Genomic DNA, 20,344 nt, shown 5'->3' with positions numbered 1-20,344 from the left:
CTATCCCGGGAGGCAGCCTGCCCGAGAATAAGGCATAGCTGCCACCTCCGGAGTATGCAAACAAACACATGTAACATGACATTCTGAGGCCAAAGGCAGAACCACTGCCTGGGAAGTAAGCACATGTACCTAACGAATTTCACCCCAAGTGTGTTTGTTTTACAACATGCCTGTGAGCTCGCGACACAATGCAGCTGAAACCCAGGCATCCCAACCACTTGGCCAAACTCTCGCATCTCTTCATTAGTTTTCCCGTCTCCGGAGCCTTTTGGTAACCCATGCGGAGCAAAATGCGCATATGTATCCAAGGGGTGAGAAAACTATCTAGTGTGTGACAAATCACACATCACAAAAGGTGCAATCATTTAATAGGAGTGACTGACAGATTGTCAGCCACCCATCAGGAGAGTCGCACGCAGTCTCTAAAATGAAAACTCATCTTGAAACAAAAGCGTACAGCTAGACAAAAATGGACTTCAAGACCAACTTTCACAGCGGAACCGCAGGTCCAAATGCAATTCTGACTAACGTCAAGAAGGTAAATGCTGAAAAAAAAATCCGATAGTTTCACTGTCAATTTGTAGCTGGACTGCAGGCAGAACAAGTGCAGGATATTGGACACACAACAGTTGATTCCGAAGGCATCAAACTCAAAATAAGAATCTGGTTAAAAAAAGAACAAGGCGGATATCACTAATGAAAGGTGGGGGATGCAGGGGGAAAGAGGAGGAAAAAGGGAAGTGTGTAAAGTGAGGTGTGGGAAGGCTGTTATCACAGGTAAAGAAATTGGTGATATGAGAGAAAGAAGAATCAAAGAAAAGGTAAGACAGAAAGTAAGAGGTGTGCGAAACGAGAGGAACAGAGGAGAAGGGACTTAAAATATCAGAGCGTGTTTGCTGTCCTGGGAGTGGTGTGTGTGTGTGCGCGCGCGCGCATTCAGCTCTTTTTCCAAGCACACACTCGTGCTTGTGGCGTGCCGCTGTGCACTCCCGCAAGCTGTATGCCGCCACAAGCACAAGTATGTGCTTGGGGGAAAAAAGCTGCACAATGGCTAAAGGTCTCCTAATGCGTAGGTGAGACCTAATGAGAGGTTATTGATTTTACAGGATACAGCCTTTAATAAGGAAGATTCTGACATCCTAACATATTGAATTTATTGTTCTTTCATACTGTCAGTTTTAAGATGAGTCTTCAGGGGTGTGGAATTTAATAAAACATCTACTTGTTCATGTTGGAAATTTGCTCCTGATAATGGCACGACTTAAACCTTCATCCAGAGTTTGGGGGGAAAAAAGTGGTTGGAGGGAAAGTGAACTTGCAAGCACTCAGCTTTTCCCATGAGCAAATCTACGCATGCATATTTGCTCATGCTAAAATGCAGTTCACAAATATTTTCTAGGAGTACTATTTCTTGTTCTACTTCTGTAAATACTTGGGAATTCACGAAAGCCGTATAGCTGCACTTAATGCAAGGACATATAGCATGGGTGCCATTTTGAAACTTTCTTTAATAATTGGGCCCCTTTTGGTCTGGCGTTGACCGTGACCTTTTGTGTTTATTAAAATTCTGTCTCTCTCTCTGTATCGGCTGGCTTAACTGTGAGTGACCACATTCTGCTCTTTCACAATGAGCATATCTGCACACAAAGTAGTTTTGTTCAGTGACAGAAACTACTGTGGCAGTGTGTGCTTTTTGAGACCAAAAAACAAGTTTTGCTTTTGCCAATGTTTGTATAGTGATGAGGGCCCGGCAGCTCCAACACCAATAAGGTTTTACAAAAACCATGCCAAAACAAGTCTCACAAAACTAAAAGGCTGACCACCAATTTGAGACCTACTGGTTTTGCCAATGCTTGTTTGTTTCTCATAATCTTATTGAAACTGGTTACACTGATTTTCCATTGAGTATTTTTGGTAAATACTAGCATGCATCAACACATGTTACTAAATGCAAAGAAAGTGTACCTGACATTTTACAGTAGTTTAGCTAAAAAAAATTCTGCTTCAATTTTTTTATGAACGTTTGTTTTTATAAAACAAAGAATCATCAATTTGGGAGATGATGTCATCTGGGTATAGGAGGTTGTGTTTTTATTGTTTTTTTTTAAATTTTATTTTGTTATTGGTGTTCTTAATACAAACCGCAACAAGACACAGCAATGCATCATGATAATACGCTCTGTTTTCAATGTGAACAGATGCCACTTTAACATCAGCGCGCTTCTAGATGGACATTGTGAAACACAGGTAACGCCCCAAGAGCACCCATATGCACTTGGGTATAGGCAATATCAACAAATATACAAGACCCCTGAGGTGAAAGCCACCAAAATGCATGATTAACGTAACTTAAACAGTAGGACTGTCATGTAGAGAACCGCCGGTGGGCTCAATGCAACCCTGGTCTTGGGATTCGTCGGCAGCAGTAGCATTTAGCAGGTAAGTAGTGTATAATTCCCAAAAATTAGTTGGCCTGTTGCGTGGAGGGAGTAGTTAACTATAAAATTCAGTCTGCGTGCTACAGTATGTCATGTCCTCTTTCCACTTCGAGATTGTCGGTAAAGGACCCACAAACCAATTAATCGCAACCCTGCCTATCAAACGCCCCCCCCCTTGGGTAGTGGCTTGGAATAACCCAACAGTGCTAGTGCTGGGTCAGGCTCAAGGACTAACTTTGTGATATGACTCAATTATTTAAACACCTCCACCCAAAACGACGAAATGCCTGGGCATCCCCAAGCCAGATGGAGGAAGTCAGCCACCTGCGCCCTACAACGATCACATGCACCACTATCCCGTAACCCATATCTGTGCAGCCTCTCTGGGGTGTAGTATACCCTATTCAAGTATTTAAAGTTCACCAGACTGTGTCGGCCGTTGAGAGAAATTTGTTTTGTGCTTGTACAGCAATAGGTCCACATGTCGTCATCTATTGCTATCTCTAAATCACGCTGCCATGCAAAACGTGCCTTCGTAAACTGGTGCGCCCAGTGTGCCATGGTTATGCTGTATAGTCTGGCAACCACACGTTTCGGGGATGTAGAACCAATAATGTATGTAAAGGCAGACACATCCGGGAGCTCAAGGTATTCATCCCCTCGCAAATCTCTCAGCGCTAAACGGGTTCTGTGAAATTGGAATCGGGTCAGGGTGGGGGGTGGTGGTCAGCGTTACTAAAGTCTTCCCATACCTTGCAGACCCCCCCCCCCTTAAACAAGTCCCCGACCGAGTGGGCTCCCAACGTACCCAGTGCCCTTGTGACTCCCCTTTCATTACAAGGGGCTGGCTATCCAGGTGCACCAGTCCAGAGGAGTTTTCGGTAACTATAATATAGCACCCGCCTACAACTGTAGTAGCTGGTGCCAGGCATTTGCAGTGGAGTTAGTCTAGGATACATGTTCTACGATCTACATTCTGGAACAGCATCGCAGGCAGTGGTGCTGCCACCTCTGTTTTTATCCTAAGATGCGGTATATCAGGGGAACCATGTATCCAGTAGTGAGCATGTGCATATTGTGCAGTTCTGTAATACAATTCAAAGTCGTGGGCTCCCAGCCCACCAATATAATAAGGCAAAACTAGGATTTGCCACCTGACTCGCGGTTGCTTGCCTGCCCACGCTAACCATCAAAGTCGTAAGATGATGAAAAAAGGCCTTCGGGAGCACGAAGGGGATATTCGTAAATAAAAATAGCAATCTCGGTAACACTACCATTTTCATGATGGATATTCTACCCAGCAACGACAGGGGTACCTTAATCCATCTCTCCACGTAATCTTCTAATTTACTGAAGGCCATCCCGTAATTTTCCCGGAAGACTGTCTCTGAGTCCATGGGATCCGAATTCCCAAATATGGCACTGCATCTGTGGTCCATACGAGGGGGTAGTCTAATTCAAATTGAGAAGTATTCGGCACAAGAGGAAAGATAATTGACTTGGATCAGTTAACATGGAGTTCTGACAGGCCGCCAAAGCGCACTACCTCCCGGAGTACGGCTGAGAGGTTAGTTTCCGGGTTTCTAACATACAGTAGTGTGTTGTCAGCATAAGTTGAGACTATAATTTTATAGTGTGGAAAGCTTATGCCCCTGTGTCGGTGATATTCCCTTAGCGCACACGCCAAAGGTTCCGCCACCAAGGCATACAATAATGGCGACAGGGGGGCAACCTTGCCGCGTGCCCCTGGTAATGTGTATTGGGTCTGACTATGTTGCCTATTTTTATTCGGGCCGTAGGTTTACTGTACAAGGCGTTAAACAACTGGAAAAAGACGGGGCCCACTCCCATCCTGAATAAGACGTGTCATGAATGGCCATTCAACGGAGTCGAACGCTTTTACTTTGTCTAAAAAGACTGCCGCTGCTGGTGTGTCCGATTTAATATGTTGCAGGGCACCAAACACAGTGCGTAGGTTACCGGGGACAAATCCCGCCTGCTCCTGGGCTACTAAGAGTGGGATCAGCGGAACTAACCTGTTAGCAAGGATTTTAGCAAACAACTTAGTGTCCACATTTAACCAGGACAGTGGACGGTAAGAGGCACAGTTGTCAGAGTCCTTGCCGGGTTTGAGAAGCGCAATTATCACAGCCTCCTACATGGTAGGCGGCATAGTACCTGCAACACATATGTCATCGAAAAGCGTAGCAAGCTGTGGGAGTAGCAGATTGATAAAAGTTGTATAGAACGTTACTGTGAGGCCATCGGAGCCCGGTGCACTGCCTGCACGCATGGAAGATAAAGCCAGTAATACTTCGTCCCTCTCTATAGGCCTCCTAAGAAATTCCCTGTGCATGTCTGACAGCCAAGGCAGTTTGAAATGCTCTAAATAGTTAATTATAGCCGCAGCGCGGGTGGCTTACAGTGCTGTTTAGTTTTGACAATCTATCCACTACCTCTTTGGTGTCTGACAGTATTGTACCCTCCGCAGACTTAATCTCTACAGTCTGCCTCGCTTCCTGCCGATTCTTAAGCAGCTGTGCCGAAACCCCACCCGGCCTTAACCTCTCTCCATACGTCCTAGCCGCAGCTGTTTAATCTCATCATCTGCCGTCTTACTGTAGTTACCCAGTGCCTCTGCAAGTTCCCCTTCCGCCGTCTCGTCTGTACAGTGCAGCAGTCTGCTCTCTAGACCTTTGATCTCCTCCAGGCCATGTAGCCGGTTGCGTATGGACCGCAGAACCCCTGAGTGCTTTGCAATAGTGATCCCCCGGATATATACCTTAAAGGTTTCCCAGACAATTTGGTAGTCTTCTACCGAGTCCGCATTCTTTTCGAAGAAGAGCTCTATAGCTTCGGAAAGCTCTTCCTTAAACACCGCATCTAACAGAGTAAGGAGGGAACTTCCAAGTAAATGGGGGTATGCGCCTGCTGGGTGTCTCCAACACTAGGAGAACCGGAGAGTGGTTGGAAAGAGTGCTTGGTAGTACCTGACAAGTGCGGATGTTATCGCATAGCAAGGTAGAGGTGAGCCAATAATCTATATAAGTGTGGATGTTATGATATGCGGAATAGTGCGGGTAACCCCCCGTGTGCGGGTGCTTCCAACGCCAAACATAGCATAGGTCAAAACTAACCAGAATACTATCCAGCTCTCTAGCCGCCGCAGTAGTACGCCGTGTAGGGCCCCCTGATCTGTCCAAGCGGGGATCACAGACCAGGTTGAGATCTCCTCCCCACTGTTGGGAAATACCACCATGACAACCCACCACACGTGCCAGCTCTGAGAAATTCCGGAATGTCAAAATTAGGGCCATATATGTTGACCAACAACAGATCCATGTTCTTCCCTCTACATCTAGTAAGTGCATATCTCCCGACAGTGTCGGTGACTAGTGGTGTGATGGTGAGGGCTGACTTAGGATTGACCCATGTAAGGACACCAAGCGCATGTGGTAAATCCCGCTGCATGTACGCTCCCCAGTAGGCCCTTACAGCGTAACATAGGAGAAGTAAGCGGGAGATGCGTTTCTTGCAAAAATGCTACATCTATGTGGTGCCTCTTCAAGTAGGCAAGGACTTTGCGTACTTTTCTATAGTCGTTCAGTCCACGGACATTCCATGTTAGCGTTTTAAGTGTGTCCACCCCCGGGGCCTGCCCTTCTTCAGTCACCGGTGTCATAAATTCGCACCAAGTCACCATCGCTGAAAATCATGCAACTGAATAGAACTGCACTGTAGGCAAAATCAATTAAAGCGAGCATACAACATTGCTTGTGTTCCGCACCCCAACCTCCCACCACCCACATCAAGGCCCCCGCTAGCCAGGACCTGAAGGAAAGGAGACCCGAAGTGCCCCAGGAACAAAACATACACACTACAAAATGATCCCGCCCCCACCCCACTCCCCTCTGAATCCCTCTCTAAGGCACAGCAACAACAAACTCCCCAGTGTGTGATTCACTCGTGGGCAGAGGTTACCACCGTTGGCAAGGTGCAGGCTAGTCGGCACAACCACTTAACGATACCCATTGGCGTGCGAAGTAATGAACTTACTTAGAGTCCAAATAGAGACTCCAATCATTTGCCCCCCGCTGCACTTCAAAACTGCACAAAAAAGATCAGCCCGAAGAGCTAACAAATACTTCTGAAATGTCCGTACTCCATCGTAGTTAGTTTCAATTAGGCCCACACCCTGGCCCAGAAGACTCATTAACTCTATATAGCAATACCCAGTCCCAAAGACACTAGTTCCTTATCTCAGTGGTGTTCAATCTCGTGGTCAGTCCTGCTCATCAAGCGTTCCCCCTGCGACCTCGACTCCTGCGGACTTTTTCGGGCTGCCCCTTTGCTCCCTAGATCAGTCTTTGATCGCTTTCTGCAGTGCCCTTGGGTCCGTGAAAAATAGCGATCTGCCTTGCTGGTTGACCTGGAGACGGGCAGGGTACAGCATCGCGTAGTCTACGTTCTTTTCTCTCAGCAGTTTTTGAGTGGGGCGAACTGGTGGCGCGCCTCCTGTACCTTCGCTGTAAAATCAGGATACAGGGCAAGCACTGATCCCTCATAGTGTAATGCCTGCTTCTCCCTGGCGACTCAGCGCTGCATCCCGATCGTGATAATTAAGCAATTTGGCAATGATGGGCCGCGGTGGTGCGCCTGCTACCGGCTGTGGACCTAAGGATCGATGCGCCCGCTCGATCACGAACATGGGTGAGAAAGTGTCGCTGCCCAGCAGCTGGGTCAGCAATGCCTCCACAAATTTTTCCATGTTTCCAGGGGGTGTTGATTCCGGCAGGCCCGTGATTCGTAGGTTGCTCCTCCGTGACCTCGCTTCTAAGTCTTCGGCCTTGTCCTGTAGTGATGGTATCACCTTTTCCATGTGCTTACGGCTTATCTCCACGTCAGTCTGTGCTTCCTCCACCTCTGTGATTCGACGTTCAGCCATGTCGAGACGTTCCGCATGTTTGTCCACTCTTTCGGACATCCTGTCCGTGCGGTAGGAGAGGGAGTTTATCAGCACAGTTAGTGAGTTTTGTGGCCCCTTTTCCATCGAGGTCAGCATGGCCTAAATGTCGATGTGCGGTATTTCCAAGGACCGCTCCTCACTTGCGTCTCGATCGCCTGCCGAGAGCGCACGATCCCTGGGCCGGCGCTGATTAAAGCATAGTTTCTGCTGCGTTTTGTCTGTCTGGCCCATAGTAGTTTTCAGCTATAGCAAGCTTCCAGGCAGGGATTGCACTCTGCAAACCAGTCAATGTTGCCACAAGGGACCACAGGGCAAGGCGTGCACAGAGGGAACCCTAGCCCGTCGTTAGGCCTCCGTCTGCAGAACAGCACAGGGCATCACCACACACAGCTCCAAGACCGCCACTCAAATCGTTGCAATGGAGCCTACTAATCAGCACTTCCCAATCACCGACGTAGTCCAAATGTGGGCTATGCACCCCGTTGCGCCCAAGCGCGATGGCAGGCAGGCCTGGCGGTACTGACCCACTTGGCCGCGATGTACAAGGAAGGAGCTTGTAGTAGCCGGGTCTCTGCCCAGAGCTGCCGAATAAATACTGTCTTCGCCAATCCACCAGTGATCAAAAATAGCGGGGGAGTGCCGGGTGTCACAGAGGAATCAGGGGTGCCCAGCGCACAAGGGCTATGGCTGGACTCCCTCCGCGCAGCAAGGATCGTGCCCCACGTAGCACTGTCCACAGGCCCTTGCAGTGTATCACCTTTTGGTCAACAGTGCGTGTGGGAGAGTGCGCTGGAGCGCCCTGCCGGACCCCGTCCCACCTCCTCTGTTCAGGCGCAGCGAGGAGTGGGACGCAGCGGTCGTACCTGGATTCCACTCGCTGCTCCGCTTATCACGCTATCCGGCGAAATACTTCCCCTTCCAGAGCTGGGGACAGGCAGTCTCTCGGCCCCCTGCGATGTCGGCGGAGTATGCTCTTCCCAGTGCTGGAAACCCCTCTACCCAATTGATAACTTCCATTGTATCACGTATGTAAGATTGTGTCTTGGGCACCCATGGTTGTAGAAGTATATCCACCTAGTGGCACAGAGTCTCAAGGACTGACCCGCATCCCGATACAATGGGCCTACCAGGTGCTTTATCCCTATTTTTGTGCACCTTCGGAAGTGTGTAAATGGTGGGAATGTGAGATTCTTTCAGGTTGAGATAACCACTCTCTTGCTCACTCAGCCGTCTTCCAACCATCGTGTGGTGAGTTGGTGTATGAGTTTAGAGACTTCCTTAGTCTGGTCTCCTGGTATTTTCTTATCGTTTTCAGCTACTTGTTACTGTCTGTATTTCTGTTACGTAGACCTCTGTTTTGGATGACAATAGAGCCCCCTTTGCCAGCTGTTTTAATAACCACTTCTTGCTTTAGTTTCAATGTTTCTAAGCTCATTCATTCTTCTTTGCTGATATTGTGTTTCTACTTTTTCTTATCAAACAATTTAAGTACATCTCGCACGACTTTTTGCTTAAACGCAAGGATTTTGTTGGACACTATGTGAGCGGGTGGTGAGAATGTGGAAGGTGTGCGAAGTGGGGTTGCTGGACATTTACTTTCATATGTCTGGTTAGGATTTTTATGAAAGGTGCCGTAAACGTATCTTCCAAAAAAAAAACGGTGCAACTCTATCTTGGTGTTAAAACTGCTGGTAGGAGCAGTAGGTACATAGCTTAAGCCTTTTGAGAGGACTGACAATTCTGTGGGCGATAAACTATGGTTAGATAGGTTAATCACAGGATTAGTGTGTGTACTGTTGGTGGTGATCATTTCTATGGATGAGTTATTAGAATCATGACCACTCTTTGCATCATCTCACCAGTTGCTTTTTCACTTCTGTGGGTAAGGTATTGGAATCATGCATGGGCTCTGACTCCTCTACCACCGGTAGGTTTGTTGTCTGGTTTGTATTTCCCCATGCGACTGAGGATACAATTTAACGCACCTCCTGCACCTCTGCTCTGTCCAACCCTGTGGTGATCCTCCTGCCCTGTGCGTTGTCCCCTTAAAAAGGACCGGATGTCAGCTCAGGATAGTTGGGCCCCTGAAAACTTGGGCTCGGTTTAGGTTGTTGCCTGTTAGTGTTAGAACTAGTATGTTCGTAGTCACTGTCTGACGTTCTCTCGGAATTTAGGAATAACTATAAAGATCGCTGGCTCATTCCTTGCTTGTAATCCCACAGGGATAATATTTGCTTGAAGATATTTTGTCAGGGAATGACTATGTAATCTGGTCGGTTTCTTTTCCAATTTCTCAAGTTACTTTAGTTTCTCATTTAACAAATTGTCAAAAGGTGTGGCGGCTACTCCTGAAAAGGATGTATCTTCCTGCCCTTGTATTAGTCGTGCAATATATTCTTCAATATATGAAAACGTGTCAGACATTGCACATCAAAATTATGATTTTGAGAGAACAAACCCTCGCAGACAACCGTCAGCTCATGAAAGTCGATATTAATCAATTTGGTAACACATTAATGTGCAGAATCAGGGGATTATTGCGTTAAGCGAGCAGTGGTTCTGCCACAACACGTAAACTATAATTACATTTTCTTCTGTCCCCTCTTACAGTGGGATTTCCATAAATGTTATATACAAGGATATGTCTAAACACTTATTGGAAAAACAAAACTAATTGCACAGAGCATACAATCGGACCACATCAGGCATCGAAAAATCATAAAAATGTTACTAGACCTGCAGGTGTAGTGATTTGAATGATCTACTCAACCTAACTAATTTACATCACCCATAAACTTGTTTCAAATTGTGTGATCCTAGGGGAAAAAAATTTATTTTACAGAGCCGCCTCTTTATCAAATAAGAGAGCACCTTCAAATATGCTTAACTTGCATTTCTGCTTTTAAAAAAAAAATTATTTGATTTAATAGACTAAATCTTCGCTCCATGTATAATAATCTAGCCCACTTGCAGGGTACACAACCTCTGACTTGCTTCTTAGTTAACTAATAGCATTTCCATTGGAGTGGGCAGGAATGTTTCTCAGTTAATGTTTAAAAACTCAATTTTAATATTACTCAAGCATGATGTAGTAGCTCACTTTACAAACAGCACATTTTCCATTAAAATGTCAACATACTTTTCCACCAACATGCAGTTCTAATGATAAAATCTATAGAGTTTAAATAATATGGGTTTCAGAAATTCTTTTGCATTTACACATCCCCAAATGGTGTTCTGATTTGTATTCATTCTATTAATCTTTTTTTCTTCACTTTGCTTTTAAAACTATTGAAATATAGTTTGAAATGTTTGTACAGTTCATTTACAAGCGATTCAAATGTTAGAGAAACAAACCTGACATCCTACAGCCTTTCTTTGCACTCTTTGTACAGTATGATTGTCGTAGTTCACTTTACAAAATACTCTAACTTTGAAGTGTGAGAAAGAACAGTAAACACCAACCGCCAGGATAAAATAAGCGGCAAATTATAAGAAGACACAAACTGACATTTGACCTCTGTTTTTGAACTAGAGCAAATGTGACCAGATTAAAAGAGATCTTAATTGGTCAAGCACTTTCTGAGTGAACTGAACACGTGTTTGTCACCTTTCCGGAACGGGCCAGTAGGACCTAAAAATAGATCTCCCTGATAAAATTTGTGTCTATAGTGAGTGGGCGAGGAGATTTGTGGACCCCTGTATTTATTCCACCAGTCGATCCATTCTGGAGCTCCACTTTGACTCTCTAGCTCTTGTTTTTGGTAAAATCCTTCCCAAATATCCTTCATTGCCAAACCAATAATTGTGTCACCGGTTCTTCTCAGCACACCATTATGTATGACCAGTACCTTTCTAATATTCCAGAATTTTTCCTCTCCTGGTAACTAAACCGACCCTTATCTACTTGGCACTCCACACTCTCAAGAGCACAATCATCCAGCCTTCTACCAAGCTGACTTTCAACTACCCCTTTACGCACCCACTGATAAAGCATTTTGACCTACTGCAACATCATTTCCATTGTTTAGGAACCTAGAAAGGCAGTCTGCTGCCTTATTTCTGACTTCCACAATAAAATGTAATCCCCGAGAAATCCTTATCTGTCAAGCAGTTCTAAATGTGACATTGCAACATAGTCACCAAAAATCAATCACAAAAATAATTCTTCAAAGGAAGAATTTAAAATATTGAATGGCCAACATTTCTCGTTCAGTAGCTGGCTTTATAGGTCTTGCTGGAGCCAGCGCATGCGCTGCTCTGGCGAAACTTTTAGTAAGTGGGCTTCAAAAATCTCACCACGTGCTTTTTGTGTGGCCATACGCGCACGGTTGCGAGCACAGGCGTCATCAGGCTTTCCTCTCTCGTCATGGCTCATTAAGCACATCGCTCGCGGGCACCCTTACAGCGCGCGCACATCGCACACCACTCACCAGACGTGCCTCCTTGTTTATTTACATTACAAATGCTTGTTTTGCTGTGTGATTCCTACGCTTCTCCACCCCACAGTCTCTGCTTTCACTCCCCCCTCGGTCACAGATGGGAGGGGGTTGTGCTGCTGTATGAGGTATTTCTATCACGCACCACTCGCGGGCTTGTCTAAACCCACTCTCTGTTCTGTTAGGCCGCCTCTTGTATCCCCCCCCATCTGCCCTCCTATCGGAGCCCGTCTCACCTACCAGCCTCTTGTACCCCCCAACCCCACGCCTCTCTTCAAACCCCTGCTCCTCTCGCTATTGCCCCTGTCTGTCCTGTTCTATTTTCGTGCGGTAAATACATATTTATGCACGTTCCGGTGGACTCAACGGTTTTCTCCCAGGTCCCCTGTATTTTATGTCTCATTGAAGGCTCTTTTCTACCTGTCTCCGCAGTCTCCCTAAAAACTGGGCACACTTTCATCCTTTTTATCTCCCCTTGATACTCTTGCCTTTTGTGATACCCTGCACTTGTTACTTTTCACTCCTGCTTTCTTCTCATCAGCTAGCTTCCTGAAGCACATAATAGGTGTTATAAGGTCCCAAAGGCGAGACCTATTGGCTATGCTAATGCTTGTTATACCATCTTCTAAGTGTTTAGTTATCCAGCACAATATCCTTGGTGCAACAACAAGTGTTGCATAGCTAAACACTTATAAGGTCCCAAAGGCGAGGCCTATTGGCTATGCCAATGCTTGTTTTCTGAAGATTTTTGAGTGAACAGGACACATGCGCAGGTACTCTTGTTTGTTCTCCACTTGAGCTAAAACTGTACCAAATCTGCAAAGACTCCCATAATTTGTCAACATTATTTGCTTGTGGACATCACAAACGTGGCTGTCTCTTATAATCCATGACATCAAAAAAAATATATATATATAGTTTGACATTCCCTAGACCACTTGATGTCTTTCATTCTGGCAAAGTATGTGCACATCTGCAAAAAAAAGGCATTTGCTTTTTATCAGCAGAAACAGGTGCCTTAACAATGGATGTGACAATGTACTTGTACCTTAGGACTAATGACTACTACTGATATGTTGTGACTGTGCTATAATGTTGCGATCCTAAGTTAGAATCTCTCACCTTTTAATTGTCAAACCATTGTTCTCCACCCTTCCCCAAATCTGCCTATGCACCTTGTAAGTAATGTTCCTGCCAATTAATTCCATGACTAATGTCCCTAAAGTGCATCACTTGTTCTACCTCATACAATACTCTTGATTGTCCTTTGGAAATATGCAACCGCAGAGGCTAACCAAAACGATTGGCGACTAAAGGTGAGGAAAACCTCTAGTACTTTCATGAATTGTCCGCAGCCTTCATTCCTCCGTTAGTAATGCTGATACTTTGATGACAAAACCTTAACATTGCCAACTGATTACAGAAGTTCGGAAGAAGTGGTCTATACAAATATTCCTATTCAGATAGTGCAAATTCCCACACGTTCACATTTTTTTTTTCTCCATCCTTCGTTGCTAAAACGGTTATCGCCATTCTGAAGCCTAAGCCTCCCATCACCCTGTGTGCTTTTAACCTTTCCAATACTTCGGGGCCGCAACATGTTTGTCACCCCCCTAACTTTATGGACCACATGCTTATCTCCCTTCTGCAGAATTTGCTTCATAACCATGAAGCAAACCCAGTACTCCTCGGGTACATTCGAAAATCTGCGTTTGATGATCTTAACTTACTTCAAACTTAAAATCTATATTGGTTGTTCAGAGGCATTTGGATTTAGTGTGGTGCTTAACATTCTTTTGATGTTTCCATCTAAGAAAATTGCCTCCTTTTTTGCCTCGTATACCTTTTACTACGGTCTCCTTTTCAAGACTGTTTTCATAGAGGTGAAAACAGTTATAGCAGTCTGTTTTTCTATACCCTCCAGGGTTATTGTTGGTTTCCAGCAACTTTCTTGTCCTCCCCATAAACTCATTCCCAAGTCTGGTCGCCAAAGCACATGGAGGGCCAGTCAGCTAAAAACTGTCTCTACCGTGCTTCCAAATTCAGCATCACATTTACGCATGGTACCTATGATGCTTACTTGCAAAACAATTGTTTTCACTTCCTCTTGCTTCTCCTCCACTTATAGTTGCATCAAAAGTTTCTTGCCTAACAATTCATGTTTAAAGCGTTCCCGACACTGCTTCTATGGTAACACTTAATTCTTTTCCCCTTCCTGCTGTGTTAGTAGTTTGTGTTTAGCATTTTGCATTCTTTGGCCCTTGCAGTCAATATTAGCCACCCCATGTGTAATTTTTTTTTTAGTTTTCACACTACCTGTAGTTTGTTCAGCAGTTTCTCAAAATGTCAATGGAGTCTTTTAAATTTGGATTTTTGGAAGCCTTTTTCTTGCAATGTAGCATGATTAGGGCACTGCGCCAGCTGTTTACGGCTCAGGGAATCCGTTAAATCCTCTCTCCTGTGTGCACGCCATATTCCTTAGGCTAGCTAGCTACATGGTTCCTGAACATTTATTTTTTTGACCTGTGCATAAAACTTTCTTTCATGTATCACATTGAAATTTGTGCCATAATGTCCTTTCAGCATTCAAACAGATATTTTGCTGATGTCCTTTGGCATGCCTTCCCTATTACCGTGTGGTATTTCTTCTGTAATAACCAATATGGTTTCCTCCTCCTGGCTGGAGAAGTTTTTTTTTGCCTCCAATGATAACCATTCATACATTTATTTCCACTTTTTCCAACCCTATGATCTTTCTCCACCTCCGACAAAAACAAAGGTGGTTGACATACTGGCTGCCATCATGCTTGCGTACAATAATACCAAGTTAAAAGTATACGCTAAAATAAATATCCAAATTTTAAATTTACAATAACAAATTCTTACTGACTTTTACAAGGCGATTAACTGGTAAATTATAAAAAATGTGCCACTCTTAATCTCTCTTGAAAAATGTATTTTCATACTCGTCCGCAAATCGTTGTATGCTCCAAAAGGGGCTGATTTCCAGCAGACAGTACGTTTGAATCACTTTGGTTCACTTTCTCCAAACAATGCTTCCAAATGTGTTCTTTGGGTACGTGTATGTGACTAATCTGGTAGTCTGTCACAGATCGCCCTCTACATGCATGACCCTACACAAACCGATCTGCTCGTTGTCACGAAACAGGGCATTTTAGCACTCACCCTGCAGTTTGAAGCAGTAGGACATTCGTTTTTAGGTCTCGCCTTGGCAGCGCTTGCGCTATCTCTTTGAGACATGCTGTATTCAGGATATGAGCATAAAGCTCCGCCCATTTATTTAATTGGCTCCTGTCCCTGTCCTATGTATATGGTGGCTTTTCATTGGTCAATAGGCTTAGTAGTCCCTCCTTTGTAGCTCCTTGTCTCTTCATGTAACGTCCCTTGAGGACACACCCTGTTACATGTTTTACTCAATAGGTTTTTAATACAGCCTCAAGGCACTATTTTCTTAAAAGGCTTCTAGCAGGACACACATTTGGTCCTAAGCTAGGCTGGCAGTGGTTACTTACTCACTAGAACATCTCACTTTTATATGAGGCGTCTATAAATTTCCCTTCATCAGCTCCACACAGAGTACTGCCTAATCCAAAATTAAGGTAATAATTCTTTTGTCACATTTCAAAGCTACTAATTGTATATAGACATAGCTATTTGAATGTACTCGTAGTACTGCAGCTCACTAGTGACCTCAAGGAGCAGCTTGCCGGTACTGCTCTGAGACATGCAGTGCTGGTGCCTTGTTCACTAGGGACCTCAAGGAGCAGCTTGCGGTACTGCTGAGACATGCAGTGCTGGTGCCTTGCTCACTAGGAACCTCTAGGAGCAGCTTGCGGTACTGCATCTAGACATGCAGTGCTGGTGCTTTGCTCACTCAAGGCCTCTAGGAGCAGCTTGCGGTACTGCATCTAGACATGCAGTGCTGGTGCTTTGCTCACTCAAGGCCTCTAGGAGCAGCTTTCGGTACTGCACCTAGACATGCAGTGCTAGTGCCTTGCTCACTAGGGACCTCTGGGAGCAGCTTGCGGTACTGCACTGAGACATACAATGCTGGTTCCTGGCTCACTAGGCAAACATTTGCAGTGCACTAGGTCTCGCGTTACTGTAAGTATGAGCTATTGGCATTGCATTATTTGCAACATTAATACCTCAAACTATCAGTAATGCAAGACCTAGTGCATTGCAAATGCTTGTTTAACTTGTGACATTCTGTTGTATCCGTGACATTAGTGCCAAGGACAAAAAATTTATAGTACCTGGTACACTTGTGCCGAGACTTTTGCTGCGTTTGTAAGATTATTTAAATCCAGCCAATTCCAGTCAATTAAATGTGAGAGCTGCGAAACAGTACCTTTGTTTACAGATCCCCAGTTTTCTTATATACGTTACTTCACACCCTCCACGCTGCTTGATTGACGCATTGGGGATTGGTAGTTTTGAGATTGCCTGCACAGGCAACACTTGCTTGATGTCCAATTGCTACCTCTTGTCAAAAACAGTCCTAATTCATGGAGAACTGTCATTTGGCTGAATCCATTACGCCTAGTCAATTGGGCAGCCCTGGAGTAATTGAATTAGTAATGGATAACCATCTAGCATTCCTGATGACTTCTGCATTTCTACTGGTTGTGGCATACCTACTGTTAATTTCTTTCATGTGAAGTAGTTGTATTGTGTATGCATGCAGAGTTTAATGATTCACTAGAAATGTAATGTTACCTTGGAAGTAATCTGATTTTCTACCATGGAGACATTAAAACGCTTGTAAGCCCCTTGCTGTACTTTGATTTTCCATACATAAACATGTGAATTAGTTTGACCTGTGTGATTCTAAGGTTGTGCACATTTTATATCAAGTGTTATTGCTCAATTACCTGTAAAATATAGTTTAGGCCACTGCAAATGTATTGGAATATTTGTTAAGGTTATGGTTTCTCATGCAATGTTGTGTTTTATTTACAGGTTGGCGACACAGTAAAAGTAACAAGGATGAATATAAATGGTCAGTGGGAAGGAGAAGTTAATGGTCGAAAGGGGCTCTTCCCCTTTACGCATGTCAAAATAACTGACCCTCAAAATCCAGAGGATATTGATTGATTTGAGTCCTTCCAGCTGCTTAACATTTCTAATGGCATCCCTGGGATATGATCCCAGTAACTGCCTGACTGATCTTTAGCGTTGCATATTTTTTCAGCTGTTTGCAATTTGGGAGTCCGAAATTAACATGTCCACAGGGCTCTGGCTAGCTGAGGGCTCCCGTCAAACTGCAGTTGCTTATTAAAACACGCCCTTTCCCTGGAACTGTTGGATTGAAGTTTGTGTGGAAGACGCAAGAAGCTACAATCTCCCTGACTCCCTCTCTTTTGATCCACTATTCAAGCCTGAAGCAACTCATCTCGAACAAATCCAAGGCAATCTTTGGATAGACAATTGTGAACAGTCTACAGGGTTGATGGATATAAAGATCATCAGTTATGATTGTTTTGGAAGACAATTGGCCCCTTGTGTATCATCAGCTGCTCCGTGTGACTGCTTATTATAGACAGGGGTTCTGCTTTTATCTGAGCTTCGAAGAATGTTTGCGAGAATAAATGACTGTATTTAAAGAGCGCCTTTCCAATTAGGCTTATTTATACAGAAGTCTATTAAATGATGCATTGTACTTTATTGCCTGTTGTGCTGTATTCCTAAAATTGCAGCTCTGTATGCTAAGAACTCGAATGAAATCTGACCTCCTACAAGCACTGTAACTGTAGAAAATCAGCTATAAAGGGACACTGATCACTAGTTAGTTATGTTCATATTATGAACGTGTGGGCAAACTAGCATATTTTCTGCTTACCTTCTTAACTGTTAAATCTAAGCCGGTTGTGCTGACACGCCATATGCCTGTGATTATTCTAGATAGCTTTACTTTGAGTAGCATACCTGTTGTGTTAATGTGCTGTACTTGGAAACAGTTTAGGTGGTAGCTGCATGTACAAAGCATGCCTTGAATGACTGCTGAATTTATCAGGCTGCAATTAACATTTAGTAATGAGTTTGAGAGTACTACTGAAACTATTGTGAACAATTAAACTGCACTAAATGATGCCATTGAGCTGAGATAGTAGCGATTCCGCCTAGATGTACCAGTAAGACTACATAAAGTACAGGTTCATTGCACACAATTTTCTTACCTATAGATTTTTTTTTTAATGCAAAACCAAATATGTTGGAAAGCTGTTAATTCCCCTAACCCAGAAGTTCAAGCCCCCCTGGCTTTGCGCACCACTGAAAGCTTGCTAAACATGTCAGTTTTGTTACCTTTTGAAGTATTCTCTTGGGAAACTCCAGATACTGGCCTTGGGAGGAACTTACTTTGTATGAAAAGTTCTTCGCTTTGTGATCATAGAATTTGATTCTTCAGTTGTAAGCAATTGTTCAAAAATGATCTATGCAAATAGTGTAAATTTGGCAAAGTGCGATCAGCTTAGCAATTATGCCTAATTGAGCACTGCCCAAATTAAACTTGGTGGTTTTGGGCTTCAGTACATGAAAATACTGTATTGTAATTGAATATCTGTATAATGTTTGGTTTTGGCCATTAACTTATGTCTCTTTACTCTGCTTTAACCACACAGATCTTGTTATGTGTTTCTCTTTCCAAGGCTCTGATTTTGTTAAAAAGAACAGTTATGCAGTTTTTTTTGGTTGGGATGGTTGTAAGCCGTATGTCATGCATGCTTGCCATGAACCACAGACTTGAGCAGTCGGTCTTTGCACATGGTAAGGGCGATTAGTGATCTTTCAGACCATCCACGTTAAGCTATTTTGCCTGCTCTTCCTCCTCTGTTCTCCGTTGATGTCTTGGCAAGTTACCAGATTATGCTTCTCCATTAGTTCTCCGGACACACTTCTGGATAATTCTCTGTGTTCCCACTGTTCAGTTTGTAAGCCACTGAAGGATGTTAGTCCTTTTCTGAGTATCTTATGCCGTTCACCAACATGCAGTGGTAGAGACCCCAAACTCCCCTTTACTTGGGAACTTACTGTGTGAGTTCATTCTTGCTGTTCAGATTCTGCCCTTTCATTCAATGCTGTTTTACTCTGCCCACCTAATTCTGCCATTTAGTTGAGTGCCTTTACATGAAACAGTGAGAGCTGCAAATGTTTAAATTTGTGGCCAATACATGTAGTGGAAATAAAGGGAAAATGTTTTGGGATGTTTGTAGGTTTACTTTACTGAAGGGATTACTTTGCCATTTGTTTGCTTTAAACTCTTATGCTGTTGAATCATGGATTTGAACACCATTTTAATCTCAAATGTATATTGGGCAACTAATCCAAATATTTTGATAATTGTTCCTATTGTGAATGGTAATGTCTGTGCTTATTGTGAGCTGATTTAGGTCACGCCCGAATCACACCAAAGGCAATACATTACACAATTATCTCTGCACATAAACTGTTTTTATTCTATAGCCAAATAAGCCACATCAACCGTAAAACTGTAAGGGTTTTAACATTGTGGGTAAATGGAGGAAATCATAGCTCTGCGTTTTATTTTTCTGTTATGAAATTAACAGTATTAAATGACTTATATTCTTGGATACAATGTGTCAATTTTTCTTTCATACACGACTCTTCAAGATTGATGTTTGCCACTGAAAACACCCAATCCCTTCTTGAAACACCTAATGCAAAAGTTGTGTGACTAGAGCAAACTTCGCCCTTACCTGGGAAATTTAGCTACACTATCTTTCAATGAAAGGTGATAATAGGACCTACACCTGACAACCACTTTCAGGATAGTCGGTGGCTCTGTACAGGTTTGTTCTCTGCAATCAGGCTGTCAGATCCTGCACACCGGTCTTCAATCACTTGGCTTAACTGCTTGGCTCTGGAGTTTCTGCAGTATAGACATCTAAATCCGAAGCCTGCATGACCAAACATCTTGAAAGAAAAGCATGTGTTCCATGGAACATATTTGTAATTGGGTGAGGTTCTGCATTTGGTATCTTGAGAAGCAGGTGGATCTGAGAACATACCACAGAGAGGGCATTGCTTCCATCTTGAACTGAATATGGCATTCAGTTTGTTTCCTTTATTAAAGTGCACTTTTAGTGATACTGTTCCCATTGGTTACTCACCTCATGAGGATGCCTGTGGTGCCAGTCTGGCTGTGGCAAACCTTTTCCGTTTGGGGATCTTGACTGATAATCATAAGCATGGAATAGTCCTGCCCACGTGCAAGGACCCCAGAGCACTTCTTTGAAAGCCATATTTTTGTTTGCCTTCCTGTGGGAAGGTCAGCAGGTACACGTCACTGAAATAAATCATTTTGCTGTCCAAAGACAATGCTATATTGCCAATTCTCTTCATTTACTTCAAAAGATTGATATTTAATAAAACGCCTTACAAAATTAAGTGATGAAAGTACCCTTCACATTTTTTTAATGATATCTTTTAAAGTGAATGACAACTAACGATATGGCTTT

At 43.8% G+C, this 20,344-nt stretch overlaps 1 protein-coding gene across 1 annotated transcript in view; it reads left to right on the top strand.

The window, feature by feature from the left end:
• The window catches only part of CRKL (CRK like proto-oncogene, adaptor protein), an 88,782-nt gene extending 69,326 nt beyond the window's left edge, over positions 1-19,456 (top strand). Inside the window, exon 3 of the mRNA XM_085636093.1 lies at positions 16,827-19,456. Coding sequence (XP_085492219.1) covers positions 16,827-16,961 — 135 coding nt within the window. The 3' untranslated portion in view covers positions 16,962-19,456. The remainder of the gene's footprint in view (positions 1-16,826) is intronic.
• The last annotated feature ends 888 nt before the right edge of the window (positions 19,457-20,344 follow it).

The sequence above is a fragment of the Triturus cristatus genome, chromosome 11 (assembly GCF_964204655.1).
Source record: "Triturus cristatus chromosome 11, aTriCri1.1, whole genome shotgun sequence".
NCBI lineage: Eukaryota > Metazoa > Chordata > Amphibia > Caudata > Salamandridae > Triturus > Triturus cristatus.
Note: the sequence above shows the minus strand (reverse complement) of the source record. Positions and strands in the feature narration are given on the sequence as shown.